The 20,969-nt window shown below is 42.5% G+C and overlaps 1 protein-coding gene and 2 non-coding genes across 4 annotated transcripts; all 3 read right to left on the bottom strand.

The window, feature by feature from the left end:
• Positions 1–598: 598 nt before the first annotated feature.
• On the bottom strand, positions 599–20,080 carry fundc1 (FUN14 domain containing 1). Of its 2 annotated transcripts, none has more exons than XM_029845121.1 (5): positions 20,025–20,080; positions 2,299–2,452; positions 2,030–2,105; positions 1,815–1,937; positions 599–1,490 (listed from the first exon to the last, which is right to left on the bottom strand). In XM_029845121.1, exons 1-5 carry the CDS (start codon positions 20,053–20,055, stop codon positions 1,413–1,415), a joined length of 462 nt encoding a protein of 153 aa, XP_029700981.1. In that variant the 5' UTR covers positions 20,056–20,080; the 3' UTR covers positions 599–1,412. The 2 variants fall into 2 exon arrangements, with proteins under 2 accessions (XP_029700981.1, XP_003961619.1); XM_003961570.3 differs by lacking the exon at positions 20,025–20,080 and adding an exon at positions 2,755–2,891.
• mir221 (microRNA mir-221) lies at positions 9,347–9,423 on the bottom strand. Its single transcript, NR_105285.1, has one exon. It is a non-coding gene; the product is annotated as a microRNA mir-221 (primary transcript).
• Positions 9,638–9,706, bottom strand: mir222 (microRNA mir-222). The gene has a single exon (NR_105284.1). It is a non-coding gene; the product is annotated as a microRNA mir-222 (primary transcript).
• Positions 20,081–20,969: the final 889 nt, after the last annotated feature.

Below are 20,969 nucleotides of genomic sequence, written 5' to 3'. Positions count from 1 at the left end.
CGGAGCCCAAAGCATTTTGAGAGTCAGCTCAAACTTTTGGGAATAGTCTTTCTTCATTTGATAATTTTCTGATTGAGTAGGTTTTAAAATGTTCTTTAAACAGAATTCTAGCTAATAATCTACAAAGCCCTCCAGGAGTCCAGAGGATTTTCATGATTGCTGATTAAATACATCCATCATCTACAATGTTTTCGTCTTAGCCTTTTTTTAAATCTCTATTAAACAGCTTCTTTTTTAAATCAATGCAAAAATATTCTTGGTCTTAATGCAAGTCAGCATTTGAGTCAAAGCCATCAAGCAATTGTAAACATTCTGTTTCATTTTGATGATTTTGAATGACAGCTAAACTACAAGCTTCCAACAATCATTGGTCAATCCTGACACTCTTTGGAAAATTGAACCACATTATCAACTCAATTTACTGGTAGAATGGCTGCACAGAATGTTCAAAACATCAAGTGCAACACTCTAAAATTCCACTTGTTAGAAGTAATCAAGTTATATTTTGTCACATGTAATGACGAGCGCTCTGGTGGTTGAAACCTGCTCTCAGGCCAGAGGCTGCTGCTGCCAAAGGTGCTCCAGTAAAGAGACTGAATAGTGGATGTTCTTTATTTAAATTAAAATATTAGATTTATTTTTATTATATTTCTTTTTTTTACAGGCAACATCTTATATGTTTCAATACACCGATAAAGCCATCATGGAAAATGGAGAACAGTTTTCTTCAGAACAATGACTGTTCAGGATTTCTTTTTTAAAGTCAGGCAATAACTGAAGCAGAGGCAGACGTACAGGCTGGCGGAGGCTTCCCGCCTCAGCGACCTTCGGGATGAACTGGAAAACTTGATGCGACATCAGGTCACATCAACTGACAAACACACAAGTTAGCTCCCTGGATCTGAAATGTCTGTGCCCTGATTGAGTTGTCCAAGCTTGCTGGGTCTGCCACTGACTTCAAAAAGGTTAAAAAAAAAACAGTTTAAAGTCTGAATATAACGCATGTTAAGCTGCACTGGTTATGGGAGGGTGACCCACAGGTATTCACAAGTTAACACCCCCCCCCCCAAGTTACTTTTACACCAAACAAAAAGGAGACAAACTGATTTAAATTCTGACACGACAGTGAGCAGTAATAGCAGTGCACCCTCTTTTTTTTTTAACCGTTGTACAATATACATATTTACTACATTCACACAGTCACTTGTAAAAGAATTGAACCTTTTCCGCTGTATCATTAATCTGGATTTGGCCTTCAAAGGGAGTGTTTGTTAACTTAACTAGAGAAATTCTGAAATACTTTGCTAAAACAAGATGCAGTTACTGCAAGATCAGACAACTACAGAGTGGACTGGGGGGGACATATGCCCTCATCTTCTGCCATGAAATAAGGCCTTCTTGTCCATCAGATCCTATGACGCCATGCCAAGCAGAAATCCTCCAACGAAGCCGCTGGTGACAACAATATTCTGTTTCACGAAGGCCTTGGACTGAAAAAAAGAAGATATTGCAGATTTTCAGTGACACTCGTCCATAATATATAACAAAATGTTGTTAAATATTCAGCTTTCTTCTGGTGGTACTTTGCATTAATAAAGGGCGGATAACTCGGGTCATCATGCGATGTTGGCTTCAACAAAGATGGCTTTTTATTTTTAACTCCTCTTTCAAACAAACTTTCTTCTCCAGCCAAAGCATGCACATTTCTGTCTTTAAAAATATGTCCCTTATCATTTAGGTGCAGAGGGACAGCTGAAGCCTGGCCTAAGGACAAGTCTTGTAGTGTCCCTCTACTACTGTCTCACCAATATTACCTTCTTAACAAATGTGTCCAGCTCTTTTTGACCAGGACCCTGATTCAGTTGCTCCTTAGCTTTGTCGAAATCCTTCTCTACTCGCTTCCAGTCCACTTTGATGTAGCCACTGTTGTAGGCTATCTGCAAAGAAAAGACGGGTGCACAAAACTTCATGCGTGTTTCATTCTACATACGTGACCACAGATGGAACTATATGGGCTGTGTGAGATTACCGGCAGTAACAGGAGACCTCCACCAAGGGACATGGCTGCAACTTTCCCAACCTTCTGGAAAAGATAGCCGGCACACCTGAAATAAAAGCAGATGCATCTAACTTTGCCTGTGACGTCAACAACCATGCTGACATTTGTCATTATCAAATCCTTAGGATGTAAATTAAGATTATTACAGCGTTCACAACCTCACAAAGAGGTTTCCCTTGTTGTCCTGCCAAAGCAAAGCGCATCAACACCGACTGCAGCATTTCCAGTTTACTGCTCACCATCCACTCACGCTCCCGATGGCAATTTGTGTCGCTACTGGGTATCTCCTTGCTATGCTGTCAGAGTTCTTCCCAACCAGTCGGTTCCACCATCTTTGACGTTTGGCATATTCTGCCAGGTCTACGACTTTGTCGTTGATCTCCTCTGCCAGCTCTGTCGATATACAATGGCACCATGTAAGTATATGGACATTATACGGGCATAGACTCTAAAGGTGCAGTTGTTTGTGCACCCTAAACGACTATCACAAACTTTCAAGCCTCATCAGGAAACTCGCAGGAGCTGCTGCGACCCGTCAAAAAAAACAAACCCTTCCTGTTAGCATACTCGCTACTAATGCTAATGGTGGATTAGAACAATTGGCTACAATAGCCCATCTCCGTTAGCACATAGAGTGGTTTTATGAGTAATGTGGAAGCGATTTACGTTCAGTGCGCACAGGTCGGAGCTCTTACCCTTGCTGCGACTCGCCATTTCGGAACACGATGACGTATTTCCGTCCGACTCGCGCTCGGTCTTCTCGGTACTTTTGGTGATTTTTTCCTTTTTACAAGGTGCCGGTGCTTTAGCACCACCTACTGGTTAGGAGTGTTAATCCGGATGGATTCACCTTTGGACAAGAAACAAAACAACTGGCCTGTCGCCCACATTAACCTGTAGTTTCTTTTTATTGAGGTCCTGCATCTTTCGCCTCCTTTGGACTTCATATTACCTACAGTGCATTAGAACCGAGGTCCACTGTCTCTATCTCCACCCACATATTGTTTCCCCGTTTTATCCAACATGCTGTTTAACCCCCAGTGACTGAACCTGAGTGGCGTACACACCTCATTTCCCCTTCATTCCTCTGGATTCTATAATACCACCCTGCACTTTCTTCGTCCCACTGTCTACCACATTTCCATTAACTTGTGTTCTGACTGTCTTCCCATGAACACTAACATTTAGTTCCATACTCAACTGGAACGTATACTAAAATACCCTCACACCCATCAGTTAAATTCTGTAAATGTCCTGCAGTATTTCCAATAAAATATCCAGTCTACTATATGAATGACTTGAATCTGAGAATATAATTACCCTAATTGGTTTTACATCCACCCACTGCATTGTCAACAATAGTGCCACATTTCCTCTGTATAAATGAACAATCTTTCATCCATTCTCTACCCAATTAAAACACCAAAGTGCCACAAAAAAAGCCTCAATCCCATCTTATTGTCGGAACACTTTGATCCATCTGAACGTAAGGATAATGACCATCAATCTATGCTTGTGCTACTGTACAGCAGTCAACTGTAGCATCAGGAAATATCCAGGGTTGAATGATTGCCAAAGGCACTACTGTACTGATGTGTCGCTGATCTATCTGAAGTTGTTTTCGTTCTCCCAACAGGGTTTCAGGATGTTTTGGGTTATCTGATCCTGCTGTGGCCCTGCAGACTGGCCCAATAGTTCAGTGTGATCTGTTCCCTCTGTGTTTCCATCATTTGCTTTCCCATCTTTATTTGTAGTGTCGCTGTCAAGGAGTCTGAAAAGCACCTGTACACAGTCCAAGATATAGTAACTTGTGTAGTTTGTGTAGTTGAACCAGAAACAGCAGTGCTGTAATCCAGTATAGATCTAATTAATCCTGTATACATGAAGTCAACAGCTGTCTGTCTGTTCCCCACTCATTACATTAACCACCTTTTTGCACTTAGCAATCATTTTCTGAATTCTTCTCTTAGAAACCTGCCCAATTTAAAGAGTTTATTTAGCAACCTTTGTCTTCATGAAGTCATATCCTTTTTCAGTAGCAAAGTAGCGGATGGTATGGTATGGTAATATCAAAGAAAACTTCACCACACTTGATTCATCGGCACTTTTCTCAACTCGTGCTCCAAGCACAAACGTGAGTCCATGGTATTATGGCCTTTTCTGAATCCCAAAAATATTTTAAGGCTTTAGATGTTAAAGCAAAAGATCTTATAATTCCCTGGATCTATCAATCTCTCTGGCTCCGTACACACTCTCTATCCACTTCACTGGTAATCTCCCTCCTAACCTCCTAACCACTACATCCTTTGCCACTAAGATGATTTATCTTTATATACAGGTAACATATCTGATCCTTGCCTGCATTTTTTATTCTTTTAGAAATCTCCAGACTCTGGAGATCTCTCTACCTTCCTACTGAGTTACAGAACAGTTCCTGATACTCTTGATTCTTTGTTCCCTGGCTTGTGATCTACTGTTGATACTTTCCATGTTTGTATTGCACAACATCTGCCATTGGTTTATTCCTCTGTCTTTTGCCCATGTGTACATATCCTCTCTCCATTGCCTAAATTTCAATTACTACAGATTCAATTTCCCTTCCTCTCCCCATAAACTTATATTGTGTTCCATGTTTTACAGATATCATATGATCTTCTCCATTTCCCTCTTCTCTATTTCTCCATCACTATCAGAACCATTAATGACAGAATCCAACACTGCTTTTAGCCCTTTTTCTTGGATACACAGAATATCCAGTGTTCTTCTACAATCTCTGATAAACCTTTGAAGCCTTGGCCATGAGACATAAGGCTTCTGGCATTGAATTGTAAAATAATCTTTCTGCCTTTTCATTCCTTCGAAATTCCAGGATAATTGACGGACTATCAATTCTTTCACCACCAACTGTTCCTTGCAGCCTCCTTCTCCAATTAGTCTTTCCCAGTCTTCATCCACAGTGTTTCCAGTGATGACTCCTCTCGTTCACTCCCAGAATCCACCTTCCCACCTGCTTCACTGCTATTCTGGTTTGCATATTATCAACATGTTCCCATCTCGTGGGACTTTTTTCCACCTCCCCCAGCTTCTTTCCCAGTTCTCTCATCAGTGCTGCAGGACTCAGATTGAAATGCTGAGCTGGTCTCAATAATTCTACCTTTTACTTTTTTGGCCTGAATTCTAACTCCCCCCTGTTTTCCCACTACATGCCAGAGTCCAAGCAGTTACCATCAAATCCATGTCACCATCTGTATCATCATCATCATCATCATCATCATCATCATCTCCCTACTTCAAGTCCGCTCTCTCTGCTCCGTACTTCCTTCTGCTTCCTTCCTTCTTTTGCTCGTACACTCCTTTTTTTTTTACTCTTAAATGAAAATACAGTAATGACAAAATCCAACACTGAATCAGACATTCATACTTAAAGATTTTTTTAAAAAAAAACTCTTGTTCATTGCTAAAGATGAAGAATAAGCTAAAATAGCAGCTAAAATAAAGGATAAACACCAGCGGAAGCTGCTGAAATTACGCCATCAATCAATTAGCATCATTTTCTATTTGCAAGTTATTATAATGGAGAGAGGAATAATGTGGGAGAGACAAAGTGACAATAATCAATATTTGACTTGATGTTCTTACTTATGGGACCATAGTTGTTTTCATCATTCCTTTTGCTGCTGGGCAGCCTCGGTCCAGCTCAATAGGTTGTGAGTGATGTCCATTCATTTTTATTTTTGGCATCTGAAGCAACATAGAGGGTTTTAAGCCATCTAACGGAATCGTCTTTACATCCAAATCTCTCAGTGTCAAATATAAGTAATCAGAGAAAGAGAGAACTAACTCTTCACCCACTTTAAGTGTATAATTAAACTGTCCATAATTATGGGTACTATTTGCTCTTTGATTGCCTACCTTTTGGATGGACAGCCATCCATTCCCGGTGCTTTATTGGTCTTCAACTCAGAGACTTTTCTAATTATTTCTTGTGATTTCTGCCATGAGGGATTTTTGTGTACTTCACCATTTAAGGTTAATCTAGTGAGTCTATTTATTTCTTGAGGGCAAGTTGCGTTTGGTTCCCTATATAGTTCACTACAGTAGGTTTCAAAATGTGTTGTATGCCCTCTGATTTGTGGCAGTTTTTTAGTTCTAGGCTCTCAATTCCAAATATGGAGCTTTCTTCCTGTTGCTTTCTTAGTCTCAATGTCATGATAGATTTTTTTTCTTTTCTTATCTGATGCGTGGGCAATAACCTTTCCTCTAAACACTGATTTAGCAGCTTCACACAGAACACTTGGCAATACTTCCCCATTATTTTTGTTATCCAAGTAGTCTTTCATTTCCTCTGTACACACAGAACAAGAGAAGGGAGTCGAAACAACCTATGCAGAAAAACTAGCTGAAACCTCCGATCGATGAGACAGATGCCTACACACTGTGTGTGTGTGTGTGTGTGTTTGTGTGTGTGTGTGTGTGTGCGTGTGCGTGTGTGTGTGTGTGTGTGGGTGCGTGTGTGTGTGTGTGTATACAGCCCATTGACAATGTTGGACATTGACCTTAATTCATAGCCTCAAGAATACATTTATTATATTTTATGACATCAAATCACCATCACTTGAATGATTGATAAAGGAATTTTCCATCGACAGTGAAAGTTGTGATCATGCTATAATGAAGAGATCCACAAGGTGACAGTGTTCTCAAATAGTGTCAGCTGACCCGTCCACAGCTCTTTATATTTGAAATCTTCCACTCCCAAAATGGACTGTCCCTGAATCAACATGGTATCCAACATTTTATTTATCAAAATCATTTTCAGAAATGCAAAGGTTTAATTGAACCTCGCTGGTAATAACCCTGGCAGATGTAAAATAGAATGCGCTGCTTCCTGTTTGTTGCAACCACCCATCGCTCAGCAGAGATCATTCCAGAAAGATTCTATTTTTCCTTTGTTTATTTAAAATGGTCAGATGTGAGCAGCACTCCTGATAAAATCAAGTAGTGTCATATTTTGGCATCATGATAAGGGAAAATGGCATAATCTGGGTCAAAGATCAAATGTCTTAATGTGACCGATAAAGATTAGTAATAATGATTTGATTATTTTATAGTCACAATGATGGAGAAGTGCTGCAGATTCTTCAGAGATGAAGCAATATATGTTCTGCAGGTAGTTCACTGTGGGAACTCCAGTTAACAGGTGTTCATCCAATCACAATTCGTGTGTGTGTGTGTGTGTGTGTGTGTGTGTGTGTGTGAGAGAGAGAGAGAGAGAGAGCGAGAGAGAGAGAAGGGTGCGTTGAATGATGGGTTATTGTAGCGTGTAGGCAAGACATAATGGGTGTTTGGAGGCTGATCGGCCACCTGCCAGCTCGGACCTGCTTTTGTTCTGGTGCAGCATGATGCAAATATTCCACAATATCTTCCGTATGAGTCATCAGTTCCTCTTAGCGCCTTTTCTGTGTAAATGTTGCAAATAACTGACAGCGGATTTAATGTCCGCTGCAACTTCTCATGTGGGATGCTAAAATAACAAGCACAAAAGCACATCTTAGTCATAATGTGGTTTTTGTGTCATGCTTGGAAAAAAACATCTTTTAATTTATTTCTTTATTGGAAATACCTTTCTTATTCAACTAAGACTTTATTTAATCTGTGAGACAAAGTTGAGAGGGCTTCAGTGGACAATGCTCAGCCAAAGCAACACCCCAGAACAGAACTGAACGCAACATTATGGGTTGGGATCAGAACCAGAATCCCCAGGGGTGAGTTAAGTAAAGCCCTTTATTGAATGATCACTCAGCAGGTTTGGACTGTGACAAAAACAGAGACCAATTCCTCTCGCTCCCAAGAACAAGCACAAGGTCAGACCTGGAACAATTACAGACAACATCAAATGAATAGGTGACGGCTGCCCAGAAGGATTTCAATGTGCTTCTGTACAAGTCAGAACTCCCTTCTGTTCGCAGGAACCTGTTGAACCTCCTCTGAGGGTGTGGTTAGCTAAGGTAGGGGTAAAAGTGGTGGTGGGAAGGAAAAGAGTTTCCTTAGAAGGAGGGAGGAGGGAAGGGCAAAAGTTATTGTTTGATGAGAGGAACTGCTGTCATATACAGGAGGAAGTGTGAGTCAGTGGTTGTACATTCTTGGTTGGTGATTCAGAACTGTTTAGAGCTCTTAAACCTGGGAACCCTTTTGCTCTTTACAACAGGCGGGAAATGCCAGGGCACAGAAGAGGTTCACCCATAAGATTTAGCCTGATACAAGCAAGATTAAGATGAATAAGAGAGAGAAAAATACAGCATTAGAGAAGGAAGGCGAAATATTACAGGAATAAAAAAAAAGTGGAAGTGGCCCAGTTCTTCAGATAAAACCATCCAAAATGTTCCACTAGAACTCTGATAGTTTCAGTGGTGTCCCTCAGAGAAAATGCTGCTAACATGGATATAGGTGTGCTAACTCTCAAACATTCGGAGACACAAACACCCCATGAAATGTATTAAGGATCAAAAAATCAAAAACACAAAAGATGCTACTTTGAAGTGTTTTGGATGTCCCAGACTTTTAAAATGGCCTGAAAATGACACTCCCAATAAGGTTAAATCATTAAAGAATTTAACCGTTTATAGAATGTTAAACTATTAGGTCTGCACACTGGATATATTTAAAGCTGAGTAATATACAGTATAATTGGAGCTCCCATCCTCAGTTGTGCCCCTGATTCCAGAGAGCAGATCTTCCAATGCCCTCCAAGATTGAGATGATTAAAAAATACATGCAAGATAAACATGCCATTTGCAACTAAACTAGCAATGTGGAAAAGCAGACAGGAGCTGGATGACTGGCCATTCCAGGTGCCCAGTTTAGTGGCAACTACCTCTTTTAAGAAAAACCAAAAATTAAAAATTCATTTGGAAAGGAATTTTGACAAAGACAGGGTGACCTTTTTGTTTGCGGGAGTTGCCGGTTACTGTGGACGCCCAAAATCTCCAACAATATGAACAACCCACGCTTGATGGAGGACGGGCACATACATGCAGGCTGGAGGGAGGAGGAATCTACTGCAGAGGGGTGCAGATTACTGCAGGCTGGGGAAGAATGTGATGGACTGTGCTGTGATTCAAAGCTTGTTCCCAGAAGGGGTAAAATGAGAGTGATGAAGAGAGAAAAAGACCATAAATAAAGTGTTTTACACATTTATTAGACCACCACCTAATTTAAGGTTCCACTGCTGCATACATGATTGACAACTTCTTTAAGTTGGGAGTGCGGTACACGGGTAGAATTATTGCTATCCGGAAACCCAGCAGACAATGTAGCTGTAGAATCCAAGCACACAGAAATCTACATTGTATGCCAGGTTCAGGAAGAGTCAAAGACACAAGGGAAAATAAATCGCACTCCAATTTTTTAAAAAAAGATGCAAGAGGAAGAACTGAAATTCAAAGAAAAAGGCAACATGATGGTGCTGTTACAGGACGGGGCCTTACTGAAGCACCGCAGCCAATCAGAGCAGTGGTCTGTGCCATCGGCCAATCGGAGAGGAGTGACTTTTGCCAGGTTGGGGGTTGGCAGAGCTGTCAGAGACCCAGTAGCCAGATGTAGCTGCTGATTGCTACACAGGATCTACACTGCCTACTGAGCAACTGACAGAAGGCACAGATTAGTGATCCAGGTGACAGTTTGGGCATGGGCCAGAATGGATGGCCGGTCACATGACTGCAGACACAGCTGTATCCATCTGAGGGAAAAGGGAAAAGAAAAAGGAACAGAAATAAAGATTATCTTTATTGGATAAAGAGCAACAGAGAATCAAACAATTTGCACAATGAGACAGCAGAAAACCAACCAGGAAAACACAAGACAACAAAAAAAGTGAACAAGCAAATTACAAACAGTAGCCTGAGGAATGGGGGTGGTGGAGACAATTATCTGCTGATGAACATCCTCAAGCACTCAATCACCAGTTGGAGAGTCCGTTCATTCTTTCCCGGCTGCCACCTCCATAAACTAGAAGATAATGGAAGCACCGGATTGCACAGAGGCTACAAGTTCTTACAAATAGAACAAGCAAATATGCTTCATCCCTGCTCAACAGCTTTGATAAAAATAATCAAAAGAAGTGACAGAAGAGGACGAAAAGCCACGTCCCGATGGTTCAATCGTGCAGTTTTGTGACAGCATTTAACATTCATCACAAGTCAGCCAACATGGCTGTGTTGGTGACTCTGGTACAAGCAACACCTAAAGCTGATCCCCAAAGAGTTCAGTGGGGTTGAAGCCATTCCTTCATCCCCACGCAAATTCTGTAGGTCTCTGAGAAACCAAATCTCTCTGCTTCGACTCCAATGATGACTTGTCTTCTTATTCCAGCGAGGGACACGCCACCCCCCACCGTCACACTGCCTCCGTGAAAGGATGTTACTCAACCAGCACCAGTCAGTCTCCACCGTCTGTCATATGGGATTGACGTTGAAGGCCAGAGATTGGCCACGCGCAGGCTGTTCATCTGGATATAATCCTGCAAACCTGACTGTTACCTGGGGTTACCAGAAGCTCAACAAGAGCCAGTAGCGACAGCAGCACAACAGAATTAGCTCTATGGCATTGCCACAGAAGATCCATTAGCAATACCAAACAACTCAGCTCTTCTGCCAATGACACAAATGTCTGTTCCTTACAAATGAGAAATATTTAAAAGGGAAACCAACTTTCCAATGATATGACATTTACTGCCAAGGTATAGTTACACAAAGTGGTGGTTGGCTGGGTAGCCAATAGATACCAGACGTTGCACCTAAAGCAGCTAAAATAGATCAAATTCATGGGCAGGTCATCTCAAGGTGCTATATAGTGGTGTGGAGCTACAGCTGTTTTTAATATTTAAAGTCAAAGACAGATAATTTGACAAGATCGGTAGTCTTGAGTTGGTCTTAAGGGAATACAGATCCCAGAAAAGGCCTAAAACACAATGGCAACCTATAACATTTAAGAAGGACTTACCTACTCTTGGCAAGACCTTGGAAACAAGGTTTTTCTGTGGCTTTCTTAAGGACCAGGGCAGAATAATCCAACCTTACAAAAACATAAAGACAAATATTTGATGTCAAAGTTTCAAAAAGAATGCCGTAAAATTATGATATGGTATAGTTGTGTTGAAACATCCACATACAGTCAGTACAGGGTGCATTGAACCCTTCATCCCCACAAAAAGATGAATTGATGAGGTCATAAAGACTTATATCTGTCTTCTGTTGATGCTTGAAACAGGTCAGATTTTATTACTGGACAGTGTTTTTCCAAAAGTCTCATCTATAAGAAACATCTTTCACCACTTGAAGTCCAGTTTGAATCACTGTGTCTGACAGTAACCGGACGTATGGATGACAACATCCAGAGCGACCAAGACTAACGGTGGATCGTTAGAGCTCTGAGAGGAGCTAAAGGTGAGTGGAGGAAGTCTGACCAGCATACACATGCAAACGAAATTAAAGAGGAACTGATCTTTTCTTCTGCCTCCGTCTGGCAATTTGATGCTTGTGTGTTTTTGTCTGCGGGAACTTTCACTTCTGCATTGTGGGTCAGTGGTCATGCACGTTCATGGTTAAAACCGCCTCGGGACAATCCTGATTATACATTTGAATCAAACTGAATTCACTTCCAGTTTGACTTTGTATCAGTGATTGCCCGAGTTGTGATAACAAACTGGGCCTGAGCCTGGTCCAAAGCCCAAGGGTCAGTCCGAGGCAGAGAAAAGCTTGATTTCAGGTTCTTTTTGGGCACTGATGGGAAAGAATGTGCACGCTGATAAAGAAAAGTTATCTCACTCCAAAGGCCTCTTTAACAAGGCTATAGGGACAGCAAGGAAGGGAGCAACGAGACAGAAAAAAGGTAAAACATATGACAGGGAAAGAAAAGAGCACCATGGCCCAGTTGTTATGTACCGGTACTTCCAGGCTTAGAGTACGAGAATACTCTATAGTATTGAAGATTTGATTTGATTCAGCCCAGTATTGTCACAGTGTTTACTTTAATTGATCCATATGATCAAGTGGAGCCACAGTTGTAAAATATTTACACATCAATCGTTGTAACATCGTCCTGTAGCGGCCACTTTGAATAACCAGCACTGGGTTGAGTCACTGATTACCTTTGGAAAACCAAATGAACACCTTAAAAACACAGCCCTGACAGCAATGCACATTGATCCTGGTTTTCCATGACGTGCATCCGTTTGTACAGTCTGTTCCTCCTGCACACATGTGCACAAACACACACGGGCAGTTCTTTGAATTCAGTGGGGCCCAGGTATAAGAAGTTCTACACACATCTATCTATCTATCTATCTATCTATCTATCTATCTATCTATCTATCTATCTATCTATCTATCTATCTATCTATCTATCTATCTATCTATCTATCTATCTATCTGATTTGGCTTTATTTAAATTTTGATTTGTTTTTTATTTTCAACATATTAGTCCATATAAAATTTTATTAAGAGATAGAATAAATAGGGAAAGAAATTGTTCCACTTTTTTTTTTTTTGCAAGTTGATCAGACATGTTCAAAAATGGGTAGGAAGAAGTTAATTATTAGGCTATATGGTTCTGCCCCTCTTGATAACTTGGAGTGCAGATTCCACACTAATTTCCACCTGGGAATTTTAATCCTCCACATCCCTGTTATACGCAGCGTCACCACTATCACATGGACCGACCAAAACTGGCTTTAAATTCTGGGGTTGATGTTGACACACTTGTGGAAAAAGTGGGTTATCACGCATGTTCACTCGTCTATGGGCTAATAATATCATAAGTGAGAAAGAGCATTGATAGGAAGCGTGGCATTAGAGGGGAGATCATGTGAAGAGAGACAGCTGGGCACAGAGCCTGCTTCAAGTAAAAAAAACAAAAAACCTAACACACCCCGGTGTGACTAAGTCCATGAAGACAAACACGTTACCCAAAACCGCTAAGAATGAATCACGCAACCACTCAATGACACACTTTCTCAAACACGTTGACTAAAGTCAGCATAGCAGCAAATAACCCCAGATAACAGGGACGGGCGGCAGCAGAGTCAACGGGCAGGGTGGATTTAAACGTGCAGTTATCAGCTGTCTCACCACGCAGGGATCATGTGAGCCTGCTGCCAGCTTCATTCATAAAGAGCTTTCTTTGCGGTGTGATACTGTCACCCCCACCACACTTGGACTGAATTCATTCATGCCCTCTGCTGCCGTCCGGCTAAGTGACTCAATGGAGACTGAGGTACAGAGAGGAAATACAGAGAAAATGTGTACGGAAACCACAGAAACACTCCTTTTAGTACATGGTTACACTTCGAATCAGCCTTCTTTCGTCGGGTTTCCTTTGGCAAAAGGAGCCGACGCAACTTGACTGCATGAAAGTAAACCAGCTCCTCTGTAAAGTAAGATTATACTTACTAACCTACAAACGACCTTTCAGACTTCTTGCGTGTCAACATTGGCTGGCCGACACATAAGGAAGGGGTCACGGCATTTGCTCTATTTCTTGTACTCTTCTTAGTCAAGTTAGCTTTAAGCTAAAGTTGCTAACTGTCTTCTTCCTGCCCCACAATCTGGAAGCAGTTTTTTTGAAACACACGATATCCATCAACGGTATTTCCCCTTCACTCCCCTTTTCTGTCATTTTTCACTTACCCGTCTGGGTGAGAGTCGCGCTTCCTTCCAGGGCTGAGTTTGGAATGAGGAAACCCCCACCCACTCCCTCCATACCCTCCACCATCATTTTCTTCTTCTCTGGTGTCTTTTCTCTGCCTCTGTCCTTGCTTCAAAAATGGATTCCTACACTTCTCACACCAAGTTTTCTTGACGAGATTAGAAGAGAGAGCGGAGACACAGGTCCTCATCAGTGTCACCCTTCTTGGCTCCATACAAAACTAAGATTTCATTCATGAAATCTTGTTTGATTTTTCCTCGTGTTCGGTAAAATCACTTACAGAGAGCCCACACACACACACGCACACACACACACACGCACACACGCAGACACACACACACAGACAAAGCACGCTAAAGGTGCTTTCTCAGAGTCATTCCAGCCGTTAAACAAGTTCTTGGCAGTGTCTTTCTCTCTCTTCTCTCTCACATTTCAGTCCTGTCTCTCTCCACTAGCCCTTGACTATCTATCAGACTGTCACACTCAGGGACAGATGCTCTATCTTATAAAAGAGGGGCCGAGCCTGCTTTAGCAGAGGGCAGTGTCCTGTTACACAGCTTACAAGTGAGGTTAGAGAGAGGACATCCATTCAGAAAAAAAGAAAGGAGGGAAGAGGGAGGAGAAAAGAAAAGGGAGGGGGGGAAACGTGTGTGTTCCCCTGCTGGAGTGTGGAGATGTCTGTGAAAAAGGATCTGTATTTAAAAAAGGGAAAGGAGGCAGGGACATAAACAGTCCCCAGCCCATCCACCCCCCCCTCCCACACACACACACACACACACACCCACCCATCCCCCAACACACCCACACACAGAAAACACACACGCGTGCGTGCGCGGACACAGAGGGGTCTTTTTCTAACCGTTCATCTGGACCCACATCTGTCTTAACCCAAGCAAGTGTTCGGTTGTTGTCCTGCTTATTTACCCCATTTCAATTCTGGACAGCAACACCTCAACAGGCGCTCCTGACTCACGGCATTCAGGGCAAGGGTGGGCTCCCTTTTTTTTTTTCCTGAATGGGTGTCTTAAACTTCAGGAATTGCATTGCTGGTTGGTTACTCACTGGATGCAGTGTGACTCATTAAGTGCCTGGCTGCACTCACCCTTTCCTCCTGTTACACATATTGTGGTGAGGACTCGAGCACACACCGAGGAGTCATTTCAGTGGAATGGCACAGGATGTATTTATATCATGGCCAAAATACTTAAATATCCAGGAATACGACTCTGGACAGTCATTTAGACCTCAAGCTGAATTCCCTCTCCGGGTCCGGGATGACATTAAAGTATTTAAGGCTCCGTAGATCAATACGGGGAGGATTGATTATTGAAGGAACACGGCCAAACGGAACATCACACAGTTGACTTTCATTAACCACACTGATTTCCTTCAGCATCTCTGGAGACTCATTTAGATCAGGATAAAACCTGTCACTTGTGCTCCATAGATTCAGGCTAATGAAGAGGTCTGCATTTCTGGTGAAGAGGCCTACAGTGACCAAGGTGATCCAGTGCTTACGGAGATGTGCACAATCGTCCTCAACAAACCAAACGATCCCCCATGAACCTGTCCACACATCCACATCTCATCTGATGTTCAGAATGATACACACATAGTTAATGATTTAGACCTGAGGCAGATGTCCACCTCCGACAACACACTGTAGAACCATACATTTTTGTTGTGGCCTTATGCTACAAATAAATAAATAAAAATCAGGGAATATGAGACAGTTTAAATAAAGGTCTGGAGGGACCAGAAAATGGCTGCCCCACACAGACAGTCAGATATTATATCGATATTATATTATTACCGCTATTTATCACTGTTTTCCTTGGGGGGGGGGGGGGGGGTCAGTGGAAAAATAGCTGCAGCTTGACTCTCTCTCTCTCTCTCCCTGTCCAACCACACAACATGGGCCATGTCAAATGATTACACTGCTGCTTGGCCCACCACAGGATATATGAGCTGCACACTCTGCCAAGGCGGTGAGGGGTCACGCTCTGCCTGTAATGAGATGTGTGCGTGTGCAAGCATGTTCCTAATGCAAACGTGCTTATCCCGATGTTACAGGGCGAAGAAAGGGTTCTAGTGATACATTCCAAAGGCCTGCATCACTTTAAATGCTTTCGCCCAACACACACACACATACTAGATAGTACTTGTATCTTTGTAAGGACGTTCAGACATTTACTGGGCCCTTACCCCTGACCAACACATTTAAATGCAAGACCTTTAGTGTTAAGGTTAGGCTTGGCACAAGCCCGTTTCCAAGCTTCACCGTAAGACCAGGTCTTAACCCCCAACCATCCCTTTCAAAATATTCTCACTTCCCAAAAATGTCCTTACTTTCCTGACAAAACGCCGGTCCTCTTGATGTAGCCTGTACAAAGAGGGAGGTGGACTCCCTTCGAGTTTCCTGGAGAACCACCTTCCATTATCACCCTGGCCAGCCCGGCCCTACTGAGCTCACATGCTCATTGTGTTTCTGAGCGTGACCTCCACCATCGAGGATGGACATGTCCCTTTGAAAGGTCTACAATGAATAGTGACTTTATTATTTGAATTGGTTAGGGCATTAATCAAATAGAATAGAGTTGTTGGATATAAACCGACGAGAGCACCTGCTCAGACCAAAAGACCCCACAGCAGATTGTAGGGACATCTGAGAAGATTAGTCTCTCTTCTATATACTGTGGACATTGACATATGTTGCATCCAAAGAGAAAATCATATTGTAAATGATCCCACATACCCATCACACACTCCTCACTCTAATCCCTTCTGGTTAAAGATTCCAATGCATTTGAGCTCAAAATAAATCCCTTTTATGGCAGTAAACATCCTTTAACATAATTATTATTTGTTTGCCATAAGAGAATATTTCAGCATCCGGAGATAACGTCATCACTTACACACAATAAATCATTCCTGCAGTGTTTAAGCATTCTTCAAAAGTAGTTCTCTGTGAAGTTTTGCTATTATTTAAATAGATCTTCTAGCATCTAATATTCAGTCCAACTGAAGAATGAGGATGCTGACAAAACGTGGAAGCCAGTGGTCCCAGCAAACGGAACGCGACCCCTGTTCTAAACACCTTCGCTGGCACCTGGTCCACTCCCACACTGATTCTAAAATCCTCCTCCTCACTTTCAAAGCAGCTCCCTCATACCTCCCTGAGCTCCTGGAAACAAACCCACCCTCTGCTTCACCTCTGCTTCCCTCCTTTCCGCCCACCTGCCCATCTGCCCATGGCACTTAGATGTTTCAGCCGCTCTGCCCTCAAATTTGGAATTTACTCCCACAGACTATATGTACTTTGTAGTCTCTGCCCACCTTCACATTTTAAAACCCACCTGCTCAAATGGCCTAAGACCACATCACTTTTTTTTTCATTCCAGTTTTATTGCATCTAGGGTTTTTTTCCCTGAATTCTAGTCATATTTTGCTCTCATTTTATGTATTATTTTTAATGTAATGTAAGACTTGAGAGTTTTTCTGGTAACTATTAATACAATGTATTATTATTTATTACTAATAACCATCAAATACATATTTTTTTCTTAAAATATGTACATATATAATTTCCAAAATGCTGGTTGAGAGCATGCTTCCTTTTCTTTTAGCAGCAACTGGTGTGAAGGCTCTACAGCAAGGTGACTCAAGGCCCTGGCTCACTCTCCGTCTTCCCACTACTCCCTCCCACTCAGCCCCAGATGTACCCCAGCGTGGGAGGCAGCTCGGTCCAGGACCACAGCCTCCGGCTGTACACACACATGCGGACAGAAAGGGCCCACAAAGCGTTGGCTTTCATTCCCTTCCCCCACAGAAACCAAAACACATACATAACCCAAACTCATGTATTTACTCACATGCCCTGAATGAATGAAGAGCAGCTCTTTTGTGATGTCATAATGTTCTACATCTGAAGGGAATACAGGCAAGCAAGTGGGAGTACGTGGGCTGTGGATGCACTATGAACATTCTTCACTGTGAATCACACAGTGGGTAACAATTTGTTATAATTATTTTTTCTCTATCTGAAAAAAACACAGCTTATTACAATGAAATATAAAGAAGATGAAAGGAATATAATTAAACTGAGATAAAGATTTGAATATTATTATTCAGGGGCTGACCTAACCTCAATAGTGAGTTGGTTCTGCAGATGTTGGGCAATAATCAATGATGATGATCACCTCTAGCCTTAGTTTCACCTAAGGAGCTGAGAAAGGTCAGAGCAGGGAGGGCAATGCCATTTAATGGCTTCAAACAAACAAACAAACAAATGAAAAACCTTTGATTTTTGAGTACATGTGTATTGTTCTGTAAATCGAAACAGTGAAGCAAGAACTGGAGAAAAATGATCCCGCATGTGTGTTCCTGTAAGGAGATGAGCAGCTGCATTTTGCATGAAATGTAATTTAGTGATGGATGCTTAACTAATGCCAGCACAGAGAGCATCACAGTATCCCGAGCGAGAGGTTATAAAAGCACGGTTAAAGCACTCAGAGGGCACCAAAAGATAAAACAAACTTTTCAAAAAGCTGATTCGATGACAAAGTACACGTCGTCCGTGTTGAAATGATATCCCTCAGGCCAGATGAGGACTGCTGGTGGACAGCAGCCATTTTCAGGTCTCTCTGGGTTCAAGTCAGGACTCCGCTGAGCTACTGAAGGACAACGTACTAGACATCCCAGAAAGGTCCCAAATATGAGCAGTTGGACAGCACCAGGGGACAGTGAGGGGGACCCTTCATTTTAAGGGCTGTGCAGCCCTGACCTAACCTAACGGGGAACTGGGACACCCCTTCGCTCATTCTGAATGTGCAAAACCAAAGGCTAAGAGAAGGCTAATGGGTAAAAATGGGATTGGCCCTAAATACCTTCAGCAGTGTGTTGGGCCTTTGCTCTGTCAGCTGCAGGCCCAGTGAGCCATGAAGGTAATTGTGAAGTGTGTGTTTTCATCGTCTTGTCTTGGATTTTTCATTTACACCTTTATTTACCCTGAACCTTTGCAAAAAAAAAAAAAAACGGCGTTGCGATACATTTGTGCACACACATGTGTGTATGTGTGTGTGTGTGTTTCCAAAATGTAAAAGCCTCCTAAAAGACCCCCAAGCTTTTGTCTTCACATTTTAAAGGAAGTTCCTGCATTCATTCCACGATTCAGACTCTGAGAGTTTGAGTGCTCAGGAATGCACTGGGTTCGACAGGCATCCCAAGCATGTGTGTGTGTGTGTGTGTGTGTGTGTGTGTGTGCGTGCCTGTGTGTGTGTGTGTGTGTGTGTGAAAGGTATGTACACAGGTTTAAATGTGCTGCAGCAGAAAGACAGAGCTTGAATGCATCTACCACCTCCACAGTTGTTTGAGCTACAAAGGCACTCATTTGGAAACATTCTGACATTAATTTTACCTTTGCACACATGTACTTATCACCTTTCTCTACATACACACACCCACACACACCCACACAAACACACAAACATCCACCAATTGGAGTCACGTGTGCTCTCATTCAAAAAGAAGCCGACACCCACTCACCATGACACCCACACATCCACGTGCACTACCAAATAGCTCCAATACTTAACCCCCCTTGCTCTACACACACACACACACACACACACACACACACACACACACACACACGCACGCACGCACACGCCAGTGTAGGCATGTGTCTGATCTGATGGGAAGTTTCAACTAGTTTTCTGCATAAGGTGGTATGCCTACCCTCTCTTCTGTGTGTGTGTGTGTGTGTGTGTGTGTGTGTGTGTGTGTGTGTGTGTGTGTGTGTGTGCGTGTGTGTGTGTGTGTGTGCGTGCGTGCGTGTGCGTGTGTGCGTGCTTCTCCAGAAAGAAAAAATGAGGAAGAGAAGGAACAAAGAGATCTTGGGCAGACTCTCATACATTCCCCAATCCTGCCAATAATCTACCAGTATACAGCATGTGCACACACATGCACGCACACGCGTGCACACACACACAGCAACATGTCTGAGCCAGCCAGATCTAAATAACATTTCCTTATTAGTGCAGTGTCTGTGACACCAGTAAAAAAAAAGACATTATTCAATAACATCAGGCAACATCAAAATGCAAAAACAAACTTCAAAAGCTTGAAAAGTGAGGAGGGCTTAGAGCATCGTCCAAGGGTCTCTGATTTGATGGTGAATAACCACGTTCAGGTGGACAAAAGAAGCAAGGAAAAGTCATTCTGGGCATGGTGATATTGAAAGTGGCTGTAAAAGAGAACCTACCTGAGCACATGGCCTGCGCTTCCTCAGTCATCACGCTTTGTGTCTGTTCTACTGCTGCCTCATGCTTCTCCTCCATCTGTATTTCTCTATCATTCTTCGCCTCCTCTTTTGCTGTCTCTCTCTCTCCTACCTCCCTCTCTCTCTCTGTTTCTCCACCCATCTCATGCTTTAGAAGTCCTCTTCTGTTTTAATCCTATTACCCATTTTCCTCTAAACTTCACATAGAATTGAAGACAAACTGTTTAATCTTCGTTTCAACAAACCAGAGAACTTTGGTTCTGGGACTTTTTTCCACTAGTTCCTACTCGGCCCGGTTCGGCTGGACTCTTTAGTACCTGCTCTGACCAAGTCACTGGAAGAGTCATGACAGCGACTCTTTCAGTCTCGACCTGCCATTTTTTAAAAACTGGCACACATTGACTGTGTGTTTATCACTTTTTGACCTAAATAATAACGGCTTCACAAAAACCAACACCGGGATTCACCAACAAGGTGTACACAGTTCTGTGCCTGGAGGCTAATGAGAGAATCCTGAGGGATTCCAGAGGAGGATGTGAAAATGAGGTTCAGCAGAAGGTCTCCGAGGTCTCGTAGGTACCTGAGTGGCCTTGACTTGCTGGAAACCTTGACGCAGGGTTGTCAATGTTTTGCCACTTGCTTTCGCTGTAAATGCAGTGCAAATTGATCGGTGGGTCAACATCTGATGAACTAAGCTAGCATTATTTAAAAAGCTCAAAAGTGTCGCAATTTTGTGCGTGCACCAAAGCCGTGCGCGTATTTTCGTCCATGAGTCCCTTTCCCCCCCTCCCTCATCGTGGAGCACCCTGTTGCTGCCCTAGCAGCAGCAGCGGCTCCGACACCAGAACCTGCTTCCAGAAGTTCTGAAAATGAATTTTAATAATTGTTTAGCCCTCTGCTCTGGGAGAGAGAATTTGCACATTTAAT

This window comes from Takifugu rubripes, chromosome 1 (genome assembly GCF_901000725.2).
Source record: "Takifugu rubripes chromosome 1, fTakRub1.2, whole genome shotgun sequence".
NCBI classification, from domain to species: domain Eukaryota; kingdom Metazoa; phylum Chordata; class Actinopteri; order Tetraodontiformes; family Tetraodontidae; genus Takifugu; species Takifugu rubripes.
The sequence above is the reverse complement of the archived record's forward strand: the minus strand, read 5'-3'. Positions and strand labels throughout refer to the sequence as shown.